The sequence below is a fragment of the Cebus imitator genome, unplaced genomic scaffold (assembly GCF_001604975.1).
Source record: "Cebus imitator isolate Cc_AM_T3 unplaced genomic scaffold, Cebus_imitator-1.0 Scaffold50, whole genome shotgun sequence".
In the NCBI taxonomy this organism is placed as follows: Eukaryota; Metazoa; Chordata; class Mammalia; order Primates; family Cebidae; genus Cebus; species Cebus imitator.
The window spans coordinates 6,239,897-6,258,131 of record NW_016107365.1 but is presented as its reverse complement, the minus strand read 5'-3'; the positions used below and the strand labels follow the sequence as shown (position 1 = coordinate 6,258,131).

At 40.4% G+C, this 18,235-nt stretch overlaps 1 protein-coding gene across 2 annotated transcripts in view; it reads right to left on the bottom strand.

Annotated features, from left to right (window-relative positions):
- The window catches only part of IQGAP2 (IQ motif containing GTPase activating protein 2), a 306,128-nt gene that overhangs the window by 39,698 nt on the left and 248,195 nt on the right, over positions 1-18,235 (bottom strand). For both annotated transcript variants that reach the window (XM_017527675.2, XM_037738181.1), the window contains exons 19-23: positions 17,501-17,572; positions 16,770-16,839; positions 14,672-14,880; positions 6,508-6,657; positions 2,557-2,720 (exon numbers count right to left, since the gene is read on the bottom strand). In XM_017527675.2, coding sequence (XP_017383164.1) covers positions 2,557-2,720; positions 6,508-6,657; positions 14,672-14,880; positions 16,770-16,839; positions 17,501-17,572 — 665 coding nt within the window. The remainder of the gene's footprint in view (positions 1-2,556; positions 2,721-6,507; positions 6,658-14,671; positions 14,881-16,769; positions 16,840-17,500; positions 17,573-18,235) is intronic.

Sequence of the window (18,235 nt, the reverse complement as noted above, 5' to 3'; positions counted from 1 at the left end):
TTTTTTTGACAGAGTCCTGCTCTGTCACCCAGGCTGAAGTGCAGTGGTGTGATCTTGGCTCACTGCAGCCTCTGCTTCCCGGATTCAAGTGATTCTCTTGCCTCTCTTGCCTTGGCCTCCCAAGTAGCTGGGACTACTGGTATATGCCACCACATGTCCAGGGCTAATTTTTGTATTTTTAGTAGAGACGAGGTTTCGCCATATTGGCCAGTCTGGTCTTGAACTCTTAACCTCAGGTGATCCACCCACCTCAACCTCCCAAAGTGCTGGGATTACAGTCATGAGCCATGGTGCCGGGACTGAATACAGTTTTAAACAATGTATCCTCTCTCTGGCAGCCAAAGACTTCATGGAATTACACGTTTTTTTCTATGAAAATCAAAGTTAGTGTGCTTTTTAAAAACAAGCAATCATTTATAAGGTGTATATTTCTTTTTTTTTTTTTTTTCTTTTTGAAACAGAGTCTCACTGTTGTGCAGGCTAGAGTGCAGTGGCTCACTGCAACCTCCGCCTCCAGGGTTCAAGCAATTCTCCTGTCTCAGCATCTCAAGTGGCTGGGATCACAGGCATGTGTCACCATGCCCAACTAATTTTTATATTTTCCGAGAGATGGGTTTCACCATGTTGGCCAGGCTAGTCCCAACTCCTGACCTCAAATGATCCACCCACCTTGGCCTCCCAAAATGCTGGGATAGGAGGCACGAGCCACCTCACCCAGTCTCTAAGGTGTATGTTTCTTAGATGAGCAATTTGAGGATCTAAAAATAAAGTCCCAGCCTCAATTTCAACCTATAAGGCAGGTATAAGCTGAAAATAGACCAGGACTAACAATACTGGGTAACACTGTATAAGTATCACTCCTCTGTAGTTATCAAATTTCAAAAACAACTTTCTTGATTGAATAAACTGTTTCACTTCTTCAAATCCCACTTAAAGCTGCGATACAGCTTCCAGCCGTATGGAATGGCTGAGAGAGCGCTACTTGATTTATGGTGCTGACTCTCAGGGCCTCTCCCCTCTCTTCCTCCCCTTTCCCCCTTCCTCCTCTTGACCACTCTCTCTCCCTCTTCCACCTCCTTCCTTTAGAGCCTGACAGTGCCTGGTCCTTAACTTATCCAGTCATGTTTTTTTATTTCCTTTGCTGGCTCCTCTTCCCACTTTTAAATGCTATTTTTGTTTACTTTTTGACTAATTGTAGGTGCTTGTAAGGCAAATGAGGGTAAATCAATGTCCAAGCAAAAGAATAACTGGTCTACCAGAGCCCAGCCAAACCTCACGCACAGGCACAGCTTGACCCGTCATCTCTCTGGGACCTATCCCTCTGAGGTCAGGAGTTTGAGACTAGTCTGGCCAACACGGTGAAACCCATCTCTACTAAAAATACAAAATTAGCCAGGCGTGGTGGTGGGCACCTGTAGGCCTAGCTACTTGGGAGGTTGAGGCAGGAGAATCACTTGAACTCAGGAGGCAGAGGTTGTAGTGAGCTGAGATCATGCCACTGTATTCCAGCCAGACTGACAGAGCGAGAGTTCGTCTCCAAGAAAAAAGAAAAGATTTCACAGATCCCCAAAAATCAAATAGAGCCTTAATGGCTGGGCCTTTACTCAGTGTCTCCCATGACCTGGCCATACCCTATCTTTCATGGTTCATCTCCCGGTAGTTAGTGATTGAGTCACATTCTGGGTAGACGAATCTACTTTCCTTCTTGTACCTATGCCTGTGCTGTTTCCACCACCATTGTGCTTTATTTCCTTTTTCTATCTCTTCTTATAAAAATTGTAGCTATTCCTCAAGGTTTTGGGTCAAGCACCTTCTCTTCCGTAAAATCTTTACTAGTGAACCTAGTTGGAACCTTTCCTCCTATCCTCTAACGTGATACACTGTACATGTCCTTCATTTAGACACATCCTTCATTTAGTACTTACCACATTCCACTGTATAGCATTCTTGTTTCTCTCAAATCACATTTCTCACTGGCTTATAGACACCTCGAGGGCAGAGGTTCCTGGCTCCCATGCTCCCAAAACCAATGGGAGCTAGCATAACTTAAGGTTTCCACAAGTCAGACAGGCCACCTGAGCTAAGGACATTTCTCATGCATGTTTCTCAGCCCACTCATTATAGCTGCCTACACAAGTTTTACATTAACTGAGTCAGAAAATAAATTAGCAAAGGTAGCTTAAGTTCTAGTAAGAAGGGAAGACGGTTTAGGCAGAGATTGCGCTCTGCATTCCCACCCGTTAAATGGCTTTCCTACTCAGAATTTTAATTAATTTAAATGTTCTCAATGGTTTTCAAGAAGCTATTGATTTTCAGTTGTTACAAACATACAAAATCAAAAGGTAATTTAACACTAGAGAAAGTATCACTGGTGGGAGAAAATGGTACCTGAATATAGGTCTAATGACATAGAAATATTCTCCAGAAACTTGATATATTTTAATATGTGAGAATAACTTATGAGAATTTAAAAATAATTTTAGGAAATCAAAGACAGCCTCCACTAACAAAAGCATCTATTCATTGATATTTTTACATACGTATTTGTATACCTACTTTATTTCTTCCTCCAGAGCAGTTTTAAAAAGCTTGAGAAGTAGATATTCTTCTCGCTGATTAGAAGCATAATTATATAGTGTGAAAATAACAGTATCCATAAATTTAGTGGACTTGTTCTGTGGCATCTGGAAAATCAGTTTAGCCAAGTATAAAGGGTTGGTCTAGAAAGAAAGAAGGAAGAAAACAAAAAATCCCATGAAACAGTAGGTTAATATATCATTAAAGCACACAGCAGTATCTGATTCCCTGCTCTTCAATGACTCAATATGTCACGAAAAGCATATAGATAGGTATATAAAGTAATTTTTATGTGCCAGGTACTCATCTCTATGCCTTTAGTATATAGTATAACTTTCTACTATTGCTTCCTATAGACTGATATTACATAATTTTCTACTTTAGCTTCCTATGGTATATTAATATTTTAAAATATTCCTATCAAATATTACTCAATATTAATATCATACTATAGAAAGCTAGAGTAGAAAATTATGATAGGATTTAAATGATGCACACGATATAATACACTTTACGTATTATATCCACTTTTTACTGTTGTCCTTTTTGAGCCACATGTTCATATTTATTGTAGGGATGGGGGCCAATAGAATCTGGTGTCCAAAGACACTGGCAAAGCTTGGGCATGGTGGCTTACACCTGTAATTCCAGCACTTTGGGAGACTGAGGCAGAAGTATAGCTTGAGCCCAGGAGTTTGAGACATGTCTGGGCGACATGGACAGGCCCTGTATCTAGAAAAAAATAAAAATAAATTAGCCGGGCATGGTAGTGTGTGCATGCAGTCCCTGCTACTCCAGAGGCTGAGGTTGACAGGATCACTTGAGCCCAGTATTTTGAGGCTGCAGTGAGCCGTGATCGTACCACTGTATTTCAGCCTAGGCAACAGACTCTGTATCTAAAAAAAACCAAACCAAACCAAACAAAACAAAAAAGTAGACTAAGGATCCAGCTACATAGACTGGCCTAGAAGGATTGATGGATGAATAGAAGGAAATGCATACTATCTTGTCAGACTGGAAAGAACAGGAAGAGAAAACATTTACAATGTGGAGACAGCGAATGGCCACAATGTTCTACACAGAGTGAGAAGGGAGAGTAAGGCAGGGAGGCTGAAGAGAGGGGTGAAGGTCACGACAGCTGATAAGGGAAGTGCCAGAAGACCATGAACAAAAAACAACAAAGGACTGAAATGGACGTGGAACCCTGCGGGCTCTGATGAGGATGGAGCCACTGGACACAGAACCAGCCTTCACGGTGAAGTGGCTTTTCTCCAGCAGCTACACCTACCAGGCAGATGTTCAAAGAAAACAACAGTATTCAGGTTATAGAGGAAATTATGTACAAAAGGAAAATTAACACTCCTCAACTTCATCTCCCTTCTGACAAGAGAAAAAAACTTTTTCCATACTTGAAAACTAGTATTCATCTAATATAATCAAGCAGTTTGGGTAGTTTTTAAGAAATCTCAAATTCTGGTTTACTTAACTACTTAGATTTACTTTTAAGTTCATAATGGTTGGTTGAAATTTTATAAGTAAGCAGATCTGGCCTTTTTCTTGATAGCTCTATAGTGATTCTTTTTCAATGTGAAGTATATAGGAATTAGGAGAAAGGAAACTTACTCTAGAACTAAAGAAAGATGCCTACTCACCATTCCTACTAAGGTTACCTAAAAACTTTAAATTTAGGTTCATACTGAAGAGACAACCCCCCCAAAACCTATACTAGCTGAACTGTGGCTTTGGATAAGAATTTTTGCTGGGTTGGGTGTGGTGTCTCATGCCTGGAATCCTAGTGCTTTAGGACGCCGAGGTGGGTGGATCACTTGAGCTCAGGGGTTTTAGATCAGCCTGGGCAATATGGCGAAACCCTGTCTCTACAAAAAACATGAAAAAATTAGCCGGGCATTGTGGGATGTGTCTATAGTCCCAGCTACTCAGGAGGCCAAGGTGGGAGGGGTGCTTGAGCCCAGGAGATGAAGGCTGCAGTGAGCTGTGGTTTCTGGGCATTCTGGGGAAGGATTTTCTTTTCTTTGTCACTACAAAGAAAGAAAAAGTCGGCTGGGCACAATGGCTCACGCCTGTAATCTCAGCACTTGGGGAGGCCGAGGTGGGCAGATCACACGTTCAGAGTTCGAGACCAGCCTGGCCAACACGGTGAAACCCTGTCTGTACAAAAAATACAAAAATTAGCCAGGCATGATGGCGGGTGCCTGTAATTCCTGCTACTTGGGTGGCTAAAGCAGGAGCATCGTTTGAATCCAGGAGGCAGAGGTTACCATGAGCCGAGATCGCACGATTATAGTCCAGCCTGGGCAACAGGGCGAGACTCTGTCTCAAAAACAAACAACAAACAACAACAAAAAGAAAAAGTCTTGCTAAAGTGTAACCTGCAGGTCAAAGGAATCCAGGCCATTTTCTTTCCTATAATTTCTTCAGTGATATTGGGCTAATGTCTTAAAAGAAGAGAAGGAGAAGAAAAATATGACTTTAAAAGAGACTTCACTTGATACAACTGAATGGTTGCACCCTTTGATTGTACATTTTGGATTGTTTGCGGATAAAGTTTGGTGGAATTATTCTAAACATGCTCCTATGCTTTTTCTTCTTCCCATTAATGCACCTCCATTACATAATAAACAATACAAGCCTTAGGCCAACGACTAGATTTTGACTTATGACAAATTCTGTCAAATTGAGAAAACTAAATTCTAAAGAATCTTCAATATGCTTGAAATTTCATGGATGTAAAAAAAGATAAGTGCCTAAGATTAAATTTCAAACCGGTGGTTGACTATTAAATCAGGCCAAGCAAAGTCCTTTCCTACTTAAAGTGAGCCCCCTTTCTTTCTAGAAGGTTTGCTGGTATGAAGCAGTGGGTTCCACAGACAAATTACTGTTAACCTTTTCCCTCTGAGCCGCCATGTGGTGGCCACTTGTGTGAAGATGTTCATATGTTTGAAGATGTTCTCCAGTATCTTATTCCAAGTACAGAATTTTCAAATCTACCAAAATTAACACTGTGTTTCTCCTCTATTTATGGTTTGTGTAATGTGCTCTCCATACATCTACTGCCAGTGACATCCTCTAACAAAGATCCAAGCATCTCCGTGCTTTGAGGGAATCCCAACAGTGGCCCCACTCTGAGGGACATCTGACTCTTACAAGGGAGAACTATGGATCCACCTCTCTGGGGAAACTTTTCCTGCTGAAGAGGATGCTTGTTTATATCTATTGCTATCACACAGTTTCCTCTGTGATGAACTGTACGTACTAGTAAGGCTTACGGGCTAAATTAACTGTCAAACAAAACAGTAAGTGATCCATCAAAGTCCAATCATAACCAGTCCAACTTATTAGTTCTCACCATTACTCAGGAAGCAATGGGAAATTACTATTCGTTTAGATCAGAGTAATGCCATGAAAATACAAAAGAAAAAAGAAGTACTATTTTGAAATCCCAAACCCTTTGGCTCTTTCCCCCACAGAACGGGAAGCTGGTTCTGGTAAATATACACATACAGTTATTTTTTTCATGAATGACAGCACCTGTTTTTTTTGGGTATTATTAGATTTATACTGTTTCTGCAGGTAACCGTAGTATATCATTGTGAAGAACATGAGCTCTGAAGTCAAACTGCCTGCATTTCAAAACCCCTGCTTTATTTATCATTTACTGGCTATGTCTCAGTTTCCTCATCTGTAATGCAGGAACAACAACAGTACTCATTCTCTCACAGCTCCCAGGGTTATGGTAGGAATTAAATGAGAATATGTATGTAAAGCACTAACAGTAGCACTTGGTACTTGGTAGATGCTCAAAACACTTATGCTATTATAGTTGAAGCATGGGAAAAGACTCCCTGCAAGCCACATACATGAAACATAGTGTTATTCCCAAACTCAGAATGAAAGATAAATTGTTCTCACCTGTAAAAGGTAAAACAGCTGCTGATACGTTTCTAGTGTTTTTCTCCTCTCCTTACTCAAACTTTTTATTCCCTGGTTGTCAGTGTTATTCAATATTTCCATTTCTCCTCCTTTTTTCTTATTCAGCTTTTTACTGTGTGAAATTACATCCTGTAAAAAAATTTATCAGATTACTACTTTTTAATTCTCATACTATTTACCTCCTCCCTTCTCAGACAGGATTGAAACACACCTAACTGGAAATACAGGCACATCTTATTGTATTGTGCATTGCTTTACTGTGCTTCACAGACACTGCTTTTTTTTTTTTTTTACACAAACTAAAGGCTTGTGCAATCCTGCACTAAACATGTCTATTGTCACCATTTTTTCCAATAGCATGTGCTTACTTTGTGTCTCTGTGTCACGTTTTGATAATTCTTTCAACATGTATAACTTTTTCATTTTTATACTATCAGTTATGGGGCTCTGATCTTTTTTTCTTTCTTTGAAATGGAGTCTCACTCTGTCACCCAGGCTAGAGTGCAGTGGTGTGATTTCAGCTCACTGGAATCTCAACCTCTGCCTCCCAGGTTCAAGGAATTCTCCTGCCTCAGCCTCCCAAGTAGCTGAACTACAGGTGCCTGCGACCACACCAGCTAATTTTTGTATTTTTAGTAGAGACTGGGTTTCACCATTGTTGGCCAGGCTGGTCTTGACCTCCTGCCCTCTTGACCCATCTGCCTCGGCCTCCCAAAGTGCTGGGATTACAGACGTGAGCCACTGTGCCTGGCCTACCAGTGATCTTTGATGTTACTATTGTAATTGTTTTGGGGTGCCACAAACCATGCCCATATAACTTAATCAATAAATGTGTCTGTTCTGGCTGCTTCACCAACTTTCCTTTTTCTCTTCCCTCCTTAATGCCCCCTATTCCCTGAGACACAACGATACTGAAATTAGGTTAACAACCATACGATGGGCCAGGTGTGGTGGCTTACGCCTGTAATCCCAGCATTTGGGAGGCCGAGGCAGGCAGATCATGAGGTCAGGGGATTGAGACCATCCTGGTCAACACGGTGAAACCTGTCTCTACTAAAAATACAAAAATTAGCTGGGCGTGGTGGCATATGCCTGTAATTCCGGCTACTCGGGAGGCTGCGGAAGGAGAATCACTTGAACCCAGAAGGCAGAGGTTTGCAGTAAGCTGAGATCGCACCATTGCACTCCAGCCTGGTGACAGAGTAAGACTCCGTCTCACACAAAGTAAATAAATAAATAAAATAGCCATACGATGGCCTCAAAGTGTTCAAGTAAAAGTTACACATCTTTCACTGTAAATCAAAAGCTAGAAATGATTAAGCTTAGTGAAGAAGGCATATCAAAAGCTAGGACAGGCCTAAAGCTAGGCCTCTTGCACCAAAGAGCCAAGTTGTGAATGCAAAGAAAAATTTCTTGAGAGAAATTAAAAATGCTACTCCAGTGAACACATGAACGATTAAGAAAACAAAGTGACCTACTGCTGATGTAGAGAAAGTTTGATTGGTATGGATAGAAGATTAAACCAGCACAACATTCCTTTAAGCCAAAGCCTAATCCAAAGCAAGGCCCTAACTTTCTTTCTTTTTTATTTTTTTTATTATACTTTAATTCCTGGGATACATGTGCAGATCTTGCAGGATTGTTATATAGGTATACACTTGCTATGGTGGTTTGCTGCCTCCATCCCCCTGTCCCTTACATTAATTATTTCTCCCAATGCTGTCCCTCCCCAATTTCCCCATACCCCGCTCTCCCTCCCCTAGCCCTCACCCCCCAACAGATCCCACTGTGTGATGTTCCCCTCACTATGTCCATGTGTTCTCATTGTTCAACACCCGCCTATGAGTAAGAAAGAACATGTGATGTTTGGTTTTCTGTTCTTGCATCAGCTTGCTGAGAATGATGGTTTCCAGATTCATGTATGTCCCTACAAAGGACATGAACTTATTCTTTTTTATGGCTGCATAGTATTCCATGGTGTATATGTGCCACATTTTCTTTATCCAGTCTATCATTGATGGCAAGGCCCTAACTTTCTTCAATTCTGTGAGGCCTTAGAGAAGCCAGGAAGCTTCAGAAGTAAAGTTGGAAGCAGGCCAAGTACAGGGGCTCATGCCTGTGATCCCGGCATTTTGGGAGGCCAAGATGGGAGGATGGCTTGAGGCCAGGAATTTGAGATCAGCCTCGGCAACATAGCAAGACCCCATCTCTATAAGCACATTTTAAAAATAAGCCAGGTGGCTTCTGCCTGTAGTACTAGTTACTCAGAATTCTGAGACCTGCTGTAAGAAATACAGTTTCCATTTTTTATTGGCGAACACACATACACTCTCTCTTTCATTAATTATACATGCTGATATTTTCTATTTGCTTTTATTTTATTCCACTTTTAAAGATTGCTCTCCGCATGTTATCACTTATAAGTGGGAGTTGAACAATGAGAACAGATGGACACAGGGAGGGGAACATCACACACCGGGGTCTGTTGGGGTTTAGCAGGTAGGGGAGGGATAGCATTAGGAGAAATATCAGCTGTAGATGACAGGTTGCTGGGTGCAGCAAACTGTCATAGCACATGTATACCTATGTAACAAACCAGCACACTCTGTACATGTATCCCAGAACTTAAAGTATAATAATAATAGAAAAAAGATCGCTCATTGTGACACACTAAATTGATTTCATGACCCTAATGGCACATGGCTCATATTTTAAAGTCACCGTTCTAGAACACCTCCCCTGCCACTTAACATTAGTTCACTGTGCCAGAGTAAGTGGCAAGAAAGTTGCTTTTCCAAAACTTCTTCCAGATTTTTGACTGAGCTCTTAGCTGGACCTCCACATGAAGACTCTCTTTGCACATCAGGAAGGCTGGCCCAGTGTCCTTAAGGGGCACTATGGGCAGTGTGGTCAGCACAGAGTTTCACTGTGCATGCACTACTGGCCATCCATCTCCCTGGCCCCATCCCACCAAATACCAGCAGGGGCCCCTAGTCATTTTCACAAGCGGATATGTGCCCGCCCCCATTTACAATTGACCCTGGGGATGAAAACCACCGTCAGGTCTTGCCTAAGGGGCAAGCTCTAAATCTGTTTACTTCCTGGCACCCCATTCTCCCATAGCTCTGGTCAGCCCATTGAGAGCTGGGGTCTAGGCTCTAGGAAGCCCTGGAGTAAGACAGTTCCATGTGGTTACATCCATTGCCTTTCAGGTCCATGATTTTATTCTTTCTCATTCTCAGCTCAGAGAGAGGCAACCTTGATTTACCCACTTATTTCTGTCACCCCAATTGCTTTCATAGAGAAAGTGGGGAGGGGAGTTGATTTACATTCCCATAACATTTTAAAAAAAGCAACATTGCCCCCTTGTTTTATCAATCTATAGTGTCTTCAGTACAAAGGAAGTGCAGTTACCACCCAGATAGAGGTCAAAGAGGAACCTAGGCAAGCTGCCGTCTGATAATCCTTATCTGTAAGAAGTCCTAAGACATCACTAGAGTAAGTGTGGCTTACAGTGTCAGTTATTCCATGTTCTTCCTCTTCAGATAGCTGGTGACATGTAAATCATGCAACTCCCTCAAGTACACAGAATAAATCTATTACCTTGATTTTAAATATATGGCAGTGAAAAAAGCCTTGCTACTTATAATCCCCTCCCTTTCCCTCCCAAGTGTTTTCAGTGGAGGTTACTCTGGAAACTGGGGGCTTTTTGTTTTGTTGCAGACTTCAACTTCTGGGTGATGTAGGCTTCTTCTTCTGGTTTTTGCTGTATACAGATGAGAGGGTAAGGGTGGTGAGCAAGATCTGGGGCAGATCTAAATTCCTCTGCATTAGAAACAGAGAGAGTTGGTTAAGGCAGGGCAGGAAGAGGAACGGAGGGATGGAACCCGCAGAGGCAATGCTGAACCCAGAAAGGGGAAGAAAGAGGGTGGGCCGGTGGCTGTGCTGATGGAACAGGGCCTGTCTGCTGGAGCTCCAGGGGTAAAGCCAGCACCGCAATGGAGAGAGCCCCCCTTCCTTCTCCCTGTGAGGCTCTGACTTGCTCACGAATGCGCTCGTGTGAATGGAAGTTTGCTTTGGGAAGCTTGAAGATGGGGACAAGAGGCAACCCAGACAGGGATAACAAACGTGGGCAGATACTTTTTATTCATCAAAACTCACTTTTCCTGATTCTCAATAAAGATTGAACATCAGAGGAATACCATGGTTTGAAAGAGCAACCGTATTTCGTTTGTTCATGGTAACCCCACATCTCAATGCTGCCCTTTTGCCACCAGCTTTCCCCTGGGCCTGATAAGGGGAGAGCTGTATGCAGGTATTATGCGATGATATAAACATTTTTGTAGAAAGTGTGGGCTAGTTTGAAGGGCTTGGGCTTGGGCTTTGGAGTCATAAAGATATGGGCATGTACAGAGTATAATTAGCTTGGTAAACTTGCACAAGTTAACCTAAGTTTCAGTTTTCTCATCTATAAAGTGAGCGTAATAACAGCAATCTTACTGAGTTACTGTGAAGAGTAAAAATATATGTAAATCATCTAGAACATTTTCCAAGGAAGAAAACACACTCAGAGAAAGGTTAAGAAACATGCTCAAGGTCACTTGTTAATATAAGCAGTGAGACCAGGTGCGGTGGCTCATGTCTATAATCCCACCACTTTGGGAAGCTGAGGTGGGCGGATCATGAGGTCAGGAGTTCGAGACCAGCCTGGCCGACATAGTGAAACCCCACCTCTACTAAAAATACAAAAAATTAGCCATAAGTGGTAGTGGGTGCCTGTAATCCCAGCTACTTGGGAGGCTGAGGCAGGAGCCTGTGACAGTGTAAGACTCTATTTCAAATATATGTGTGTGTGTGTGTGTGTGTGTGTGTGTGTGTGTGTGTATATATATTGCAGTGAAGTAGTATAATTAAGTATTAATAGTAAAAAGTCTCAATCCTAGGTTTCAGATAGTACTGGCCTACAAATCCGGGCTCTTACTTGACACATCACACTCATGAATGGGAATTTTAGTTTTAGATTAGCATTAGTTTCTATTTAGCACTAGTTTTAGATAAGTGTTAGTTTCTGTTTAGCACTAGTTTTAGATTAGCGTAAGTTTCTATTTAGGCTTTCCTTCCAGCTAGGCTTGCCGCTACTTGTTTTTGGCCTCCAAGAAACCTCTATTTCAGTTGCTTTGTCTTCTTTCTCCAAACCATTCTTTTTGCCTAAAACCAATGTTAGTCACTTCACTAACCTACAGAATTTGAGGTTTTTAGGAGGAACGCTGATTTTAAAAGAACTGTAAAAATGTTAAGGTTACTAGCAAAAGTCAGCATTGTTCTATAAGCACAAAGCCATTTCCCTTTACAACCTCTCTTTTCCTCACTGAACACACGCTCATTGTTGAGAATAAAGAGGTGTGTGGCGGTGGGGAGAAGGGAAGATAAACTTTATCACCAAAGAAAATTCACTTAACTTCTTTCTTCTTTTGGCATATTATTATTGTTTTTGATAAGAAGAAGTCATACTACCTTAGGCACTAGTTGCTTCTCTACGATATTGCAAACCTTTCCCCATTTTAAATAGTCTCAAAAAGCATTATTTTCAGTGGCTGTATGACATCCATATTAAACTAATTTTGTTGTCCTCTGTGTATTGTTTTGACCTTTAGATTGTTTCCCACTTTTTCACTGCTATAAATAAAGCTTCCACTGCTCTGTTCTTGTATCACTACAAATGCTCTGTCAATAAGGCTAACGGCTACATATTTAATAATCATGAGTTTAACCACTAAAAAAATGCTGGATACATATTTGGTGTTTGAAAATGTGTTGAAAAATTTCACAATGCTATCTATTCCTAATAAATGACTTTTAAAAACCACAAAACCTCAAGCATTCATGAAGATCTGATAACTTATCATGATTGCATTTCCAAAAGATACATATTATTTAAACTATTTACTGATTTGTAACTAAGCCTTTATTTTAAAAGGCAAGACATTTCCTGTTTATGACTTTATGGGGATAGGATGAAACACCAGTTTAAGGCTATAAAAAGCATTCTCTGAAGAACCTTCTGGAATATATTACACTTTAAAAGTTCTCATGTGTGCCAAACAATACAAATATATTATTTTTTTAAAAGTACCTTTTTTTCTGGATAAAATAATAAAAGTGAGTGAAGTATGGAACATTTAAACTGTAGTTTTATTCCTGAATATTTGGAAGAGATGATCATTTCTGTTTATAAAATGCTGGTTTTTTGTATTTTCTCCTCCACAATTGCCCTGGTATCTTTATGATGTCTGGAGGGCCTGCCTGGGGCATTCACATGGCCATGTAACTGGCAGCCGTCTCTGGCTGCTAATCTCCCAGTTGTCCAGAACACTCGCTTAGTTGCTGGCGGCTGGCGCTCTACTTACCACCCACTGCAGCCTTCTCAGAGCTTCCAGAAAGTCACTTTCCCACTCTGACCTATTAGTTTTCTGAAACTGATGTGGCACATCGGAAGGGAACAGGCACATGGAGACATCCTAGGCATCTGTTCTTGGGTAAAAATGATGCTTTTTATACTTTTTTTTTGAGCCTTGATGTTGGCAGGTTTTACACAGATATGAAACCACACCATGATTTATTTAGAAGCTATCAGCAAGAGCAGTGTGACTCTATAGGGAGCCACATTTTGGAAGCACATAGGGGTACTTTTAATAACAATTGAAGGGCATTCCTCATTTCTAGTGAGCAGGGATTGGGGATGAGAGGTCCTCTGCGATCTGGCAATTTGTGGGATAACGTTGTATAAATAACTGCCCATGCCTTGCGTGATAGAACTTTTGAATGTCTTACTGGTCATTTACATAGGTCAAGATTCTGTTTGTAATTATCTGAGGCTAGAATCTAATTGTTTTATGTAGATGCATAATACATTTTCCCCACACAAAATCTAGGATTTTCTAGGATTGCAATTGCGTAAATTGGGTAGAGATGACACTTGGCTAATGCTGAACTTTAAAAAGAGCTGTTTTCCATTTTGGAAAATGAGGTCCTGCCAGTTCTACAACCTCCCACATCAGTTACCACTGCAGCCCTCACAATCTGTAGCTGTTCTATGAAGAGGTCCACACCCCTGGTAACTTTATCACGTCTTCCAATGACATCAGGCATACACATTTTCTCATTAAAATGTGTGCTTTTATTATCAATTATTCTTTAAATTTCTCTTTTGGATTCATATAAAGAGCCTAGTCTTATTCTGAAGGTATATATGTTAGTTAAATTTTTATCATATGTAGATTTCATTTCAGAACGATAAAGAAGCCTTACAAAATGTTATAAAAGGGGGGCATAAAATTTTACAGACCGGAAAACCACTAATTTATGATAAAAATGATAAACAAAAACTTATTCTAGATTCCAAATGAACTTAGCTAGACTAAAGTGTCATGGACATACATAACCACACACAGCATAATGTTTCAATCAATAGCGGACCTCATATAAGACATTAGTCCTATAAGATTATAATATGGTATTTTTACTGTATGTTTTCTTTTTTTTTTTTTTTTTTGAGGCGGAGTTTCACTCTTGTTACCCAGGCTGGAGTGCAATGGCGCGATCTCGGCTCACCGCAACCTCCGCCTCCTGGGTTCAGGCAATTCTCCTGCCTCAGCCTCCTGAGTAGCTGGGATTACAGGCACGCACCACCATGCCCAGCTAATTTTTTGTATTTTTAGTAGAGACGGGGTTCCACCATGTTGACTAGGATGGTCTCGATCTCTTGACCTCGTGATCCACCCACCTCGGCCTCCCAAAGTGCTGGGATTACAGGCTTGAGCCACTGCACCCGGCCTTTACTGTATGTTTTCTATGTTGAGCTATGTTTAGATCCACAAATACTTACCATTGTGTTACAACTGCCTACAGTATTCAGTACAGTCACATGCTGTACAGGGGTGTAGCCTAGGAGAAATGGGCTTTAACATAGAGCCTAGGTGTGTAGTAGACTCTACCATCTAGGTTTGGGTAAGTGCTCTATGATGTTTGCATCAGGACAAAATCACCTAATGCCGCATTTCTTAGAATGTATCCCTGTCATTAAGTGACTCTTGATTGTATGTGGGCATGTTCCCTCTTCTGGGAGCTGACAGTCCCCACTGACCTCTAGTGTGATCCTGTTTTTCACCAGGAGTCCAATCTTGATGTCCATCAGGTTCAGGTCTTTTTCCAGCTGTTGATTGGCCCTGATCTTGGTCACAACTTCTTCCCTTAATCGTGCAACCTCTAGTTCCTCCTGGAAATCCAAATCACTTTGGTCCAATAGGTATACAAATTTGCGAATTACTGTTAACGGTGGATTTTCGGAGCCAACTGCAGTGACAGGAACAGATATACTTTAATTAGGAAAGCTTGGAATGATTATCGACAGGAAACAAACAAGGTCATTAAATAATTACTAGAAAAATATACCAATGAAAGTACTTGGTCTAGGGTGAGAATCATTCTATCCACCCCCATGCAATTTAAAATCTGGACAAGGAAACTGATCAATAAATAAATGTACAAAACGGCTATCTGGTCCCACTCTTTCCTAGTTATCAACTCCCCTTCTATCAGCTCTGTCTCTCACAGTTGCCTGGACTCATGCATAAGAAGATAGTCCTATCTATGCCTCATTCCTGAGGAATCTGGGAAAGAAAGTCAACATAAGTTACCTCGACCGTGAGACCTTGTGCTTGAGCTAGATAAGTGACTTACATTCCTGCTGCAGGAAGCAGAAAGTGGTTTCTCCCAGCCCAAAGGATCTTTGGGAAGGACCGGAAGTAGGTGAAAGCAGAATTAGAAAAGAGCCAGGAAGGGAGGATTGTAAAAGCCAAACAGGAACCAACAGAATAATAAATGGAACAAATGTTCTACTCAGTGGAAATAAAAATATTTTAGAAATTGAAACTTGGCCCTTGTCCTTTCAGCATTGGCCAAGGGAGGGTGCTCAGAACCTAGGGGCCAGCACTTGTCATTGAAAGGGACATTCTCATTTTCCCTTAGTACCTGGAACTTTAGGCTTTAATTTCCTGGCACTCTGACTCTTGGTAAAACATTTTTAACATGCTTAGAGAGATCAGTTCTGGGTAAACTATAAGGATAAATCATCTGGCCTGTCAAGGACAAATGATTAGACCCAGCAATACAAAGATGACTTGAAAGAACCAGTCCAGCCATGGCCATCTCAATAGCTGCCCTCCTTTACACCTAGACCATTGCCAGCCTTCCTTGTACTTCTACCTTAGTTCTGTGGTGTTTTGACACTAAAGGAGAAGAAAACCAACACCACAAACAACTGCATAAGCCCAGCACGAGCACCCAGATCTATAGTCACATATGTTATTATTTTGCCACTGCTGATGGCCTTTATTGGAGAATTTTCCTTGGATTGTTGGGACATCATTGCGCCACTGCACTCTAGCCTGGGTGACAAGAGGGAGATGCCATCTCAAAAAAAGGAAGAAGGAAAAAAAGGTAAAAGGAGCTGGCTAAACTTACTAGGCACTGTAAGTACTAATAAATTTATCAGCAAGCTCTTCTTGACTGTGCATGCTCCTGTGATAATTAGAATGTTAAAAATTTAGTATATTTTTAGATTTCAACTTGATTCAAAATTTAGAATCAGCTTATGATCTGTAAAAAAACCAAAATAACAAACATAGGCAAAGTTGGGACTGTAAGGAGATAGCACAAAATGTGACGGTTACTTCTGGGTGAATTTTATTTTGCTATTTTCAAACTTTCTACCAATGGCATATGTTATGCTAGTATTATAAAAAAAAGTTAAAAATATTCTGTGAAAAGTTCAGAATGAAGTTGCAGGAAGATGTTTGCAGTTGTCATTTTTGGGAGAGGAGATGTCTAACAAATTAAACAATTTAAATGTAACCTTATCTTCTGGCTACTCTTTTGCATTAGATTTTTGACTCTGGCTTAGATTAAAAAAAAATCCACATTTATGCCAACTCCATTCTTTTTGAAGAAGAAATGATACCACGTGACTTATCCCTTCCACTTAAGAGGAAGGCCCATTTCCTGTCACCATGGGTTCCTCTGTGTACTGGTTTAGAAACTGGGGCCTCAGACGATCAAAATCTACTGGAAACAATGGGTATTCTCTGTTCTTAGAGCAGCCTCTGAAGTGACCAATGTGGACCAATATATCCTTGCTTGGTTTATAAAAAATCCTCGTATTGTTTCAGAAAGTTCTCACTTACCCAATGTTTTGTAGTCATCTCTAGCTTTGTTTGCTCTCAACAGTGACTGTATTTTCACAATTTCATTATTCTGCAAAAGACAGAGACACATCTTGATCTCCCAGAGTCCCATCTACTCCACTGTTTTTGAATTTAGAACATCTAAGAACTGGCAATATTTAAGAACTGACACTACTTAGAACTGACAGCATTTCAATGTGGTGTATTCAATGTTTATTTTTCCATTTTCTTTGAAGAAGAGGTCAGTTATGTTAGCTAAAAGAACAAACAAGACTGTAGGGGAACTGCTTAGACCAAGAGACCTAAAAAGGAAAAATAAGTTTAGCACAGAACTTAGATGATGCAGTCTATGTTCGCCTATCTCTTCTTGAAAGATTGAGGAAAAAATCCCTCCTGTGGGCTTCTATTTAAAGTAAGTGGTTAGCAGTTAGAAAAACTGTATATGCAATGCTGGAAAATACTTTTCTAGAGTCTTCTCTCTTTGGTGTTACTCTCACAGTTTCCCCTCACCCATTTTCTATCCAGGCCTGACTGGTGAAGTCTAACTGTCAACATGATTTCTGAATGAAAACAGTAAGCCTCCAAATATTTTCATATTAAGTTCTAAGATCCATTCTTTCCTAAGTGTTCATTTCCACCATTCAATAAAAATCATTCAATGCAAACATTTAATAAAGCACTCATTTATTTCATTCTCAACCCAGATAAAAACCCACATGCATTCTTCTTACATGATCTCTGAAATACTGTAGTCTTGAAAGGTAGCTCTTTCTTGCGGTTGCCATTCGGAACCAGGACTGAATCTAAAAAGTTTTAAAAAATAGAAAAGAACAACAAAAAACAAAGAGAAAAGTCAAGGTAATCGCCAAACAATGCGCAATGCAGTTTTGTGTAGTTCTTGTAAAAACAATGATATTTGATAAAGAAAAAAAGTAGTCCACTAAATAACCAATCTCTCAAGCCTACTTTTCATCTTTCACTAATGTTTCTTAAGGGGTTCAAAACACTTTACACGTTACCCTTAATTTCACCGCCTTAATAAGGGAGAGGTGGAGAGGATAATTTACCTTTGTACTATTTCACCTTAATCTCAGTAAATAAAAGCCAGAAGGGTAAGGTATTTTGCTGAGAGTTTCAATGAGTCAGGAAGGAAATCAAGTAAACTATGTCCAGGGTTTCTTCTATCATCCCTTTAAATGCATCTAATATTCTTTAAGTTTTTACAGGAAAACATCTAACAGGTCTCATGAGGGACCAACTGCTAACAACATTTTTTGACAGAATAGGCAAATGTTCCATAGGATGCTACTTCATCAAAGAACTACTGTACAATGGATGTGGGTCATGTTATTATCTGCCTTCACAGTTTAAAAGGTTTTTTAAAATTTGTTTTTATCATTAATTTTTTAAAATATAGAAATGAGGTCCCTCTATGTTAGCCAGGCTAGTCTTGAACTCATGGGCTC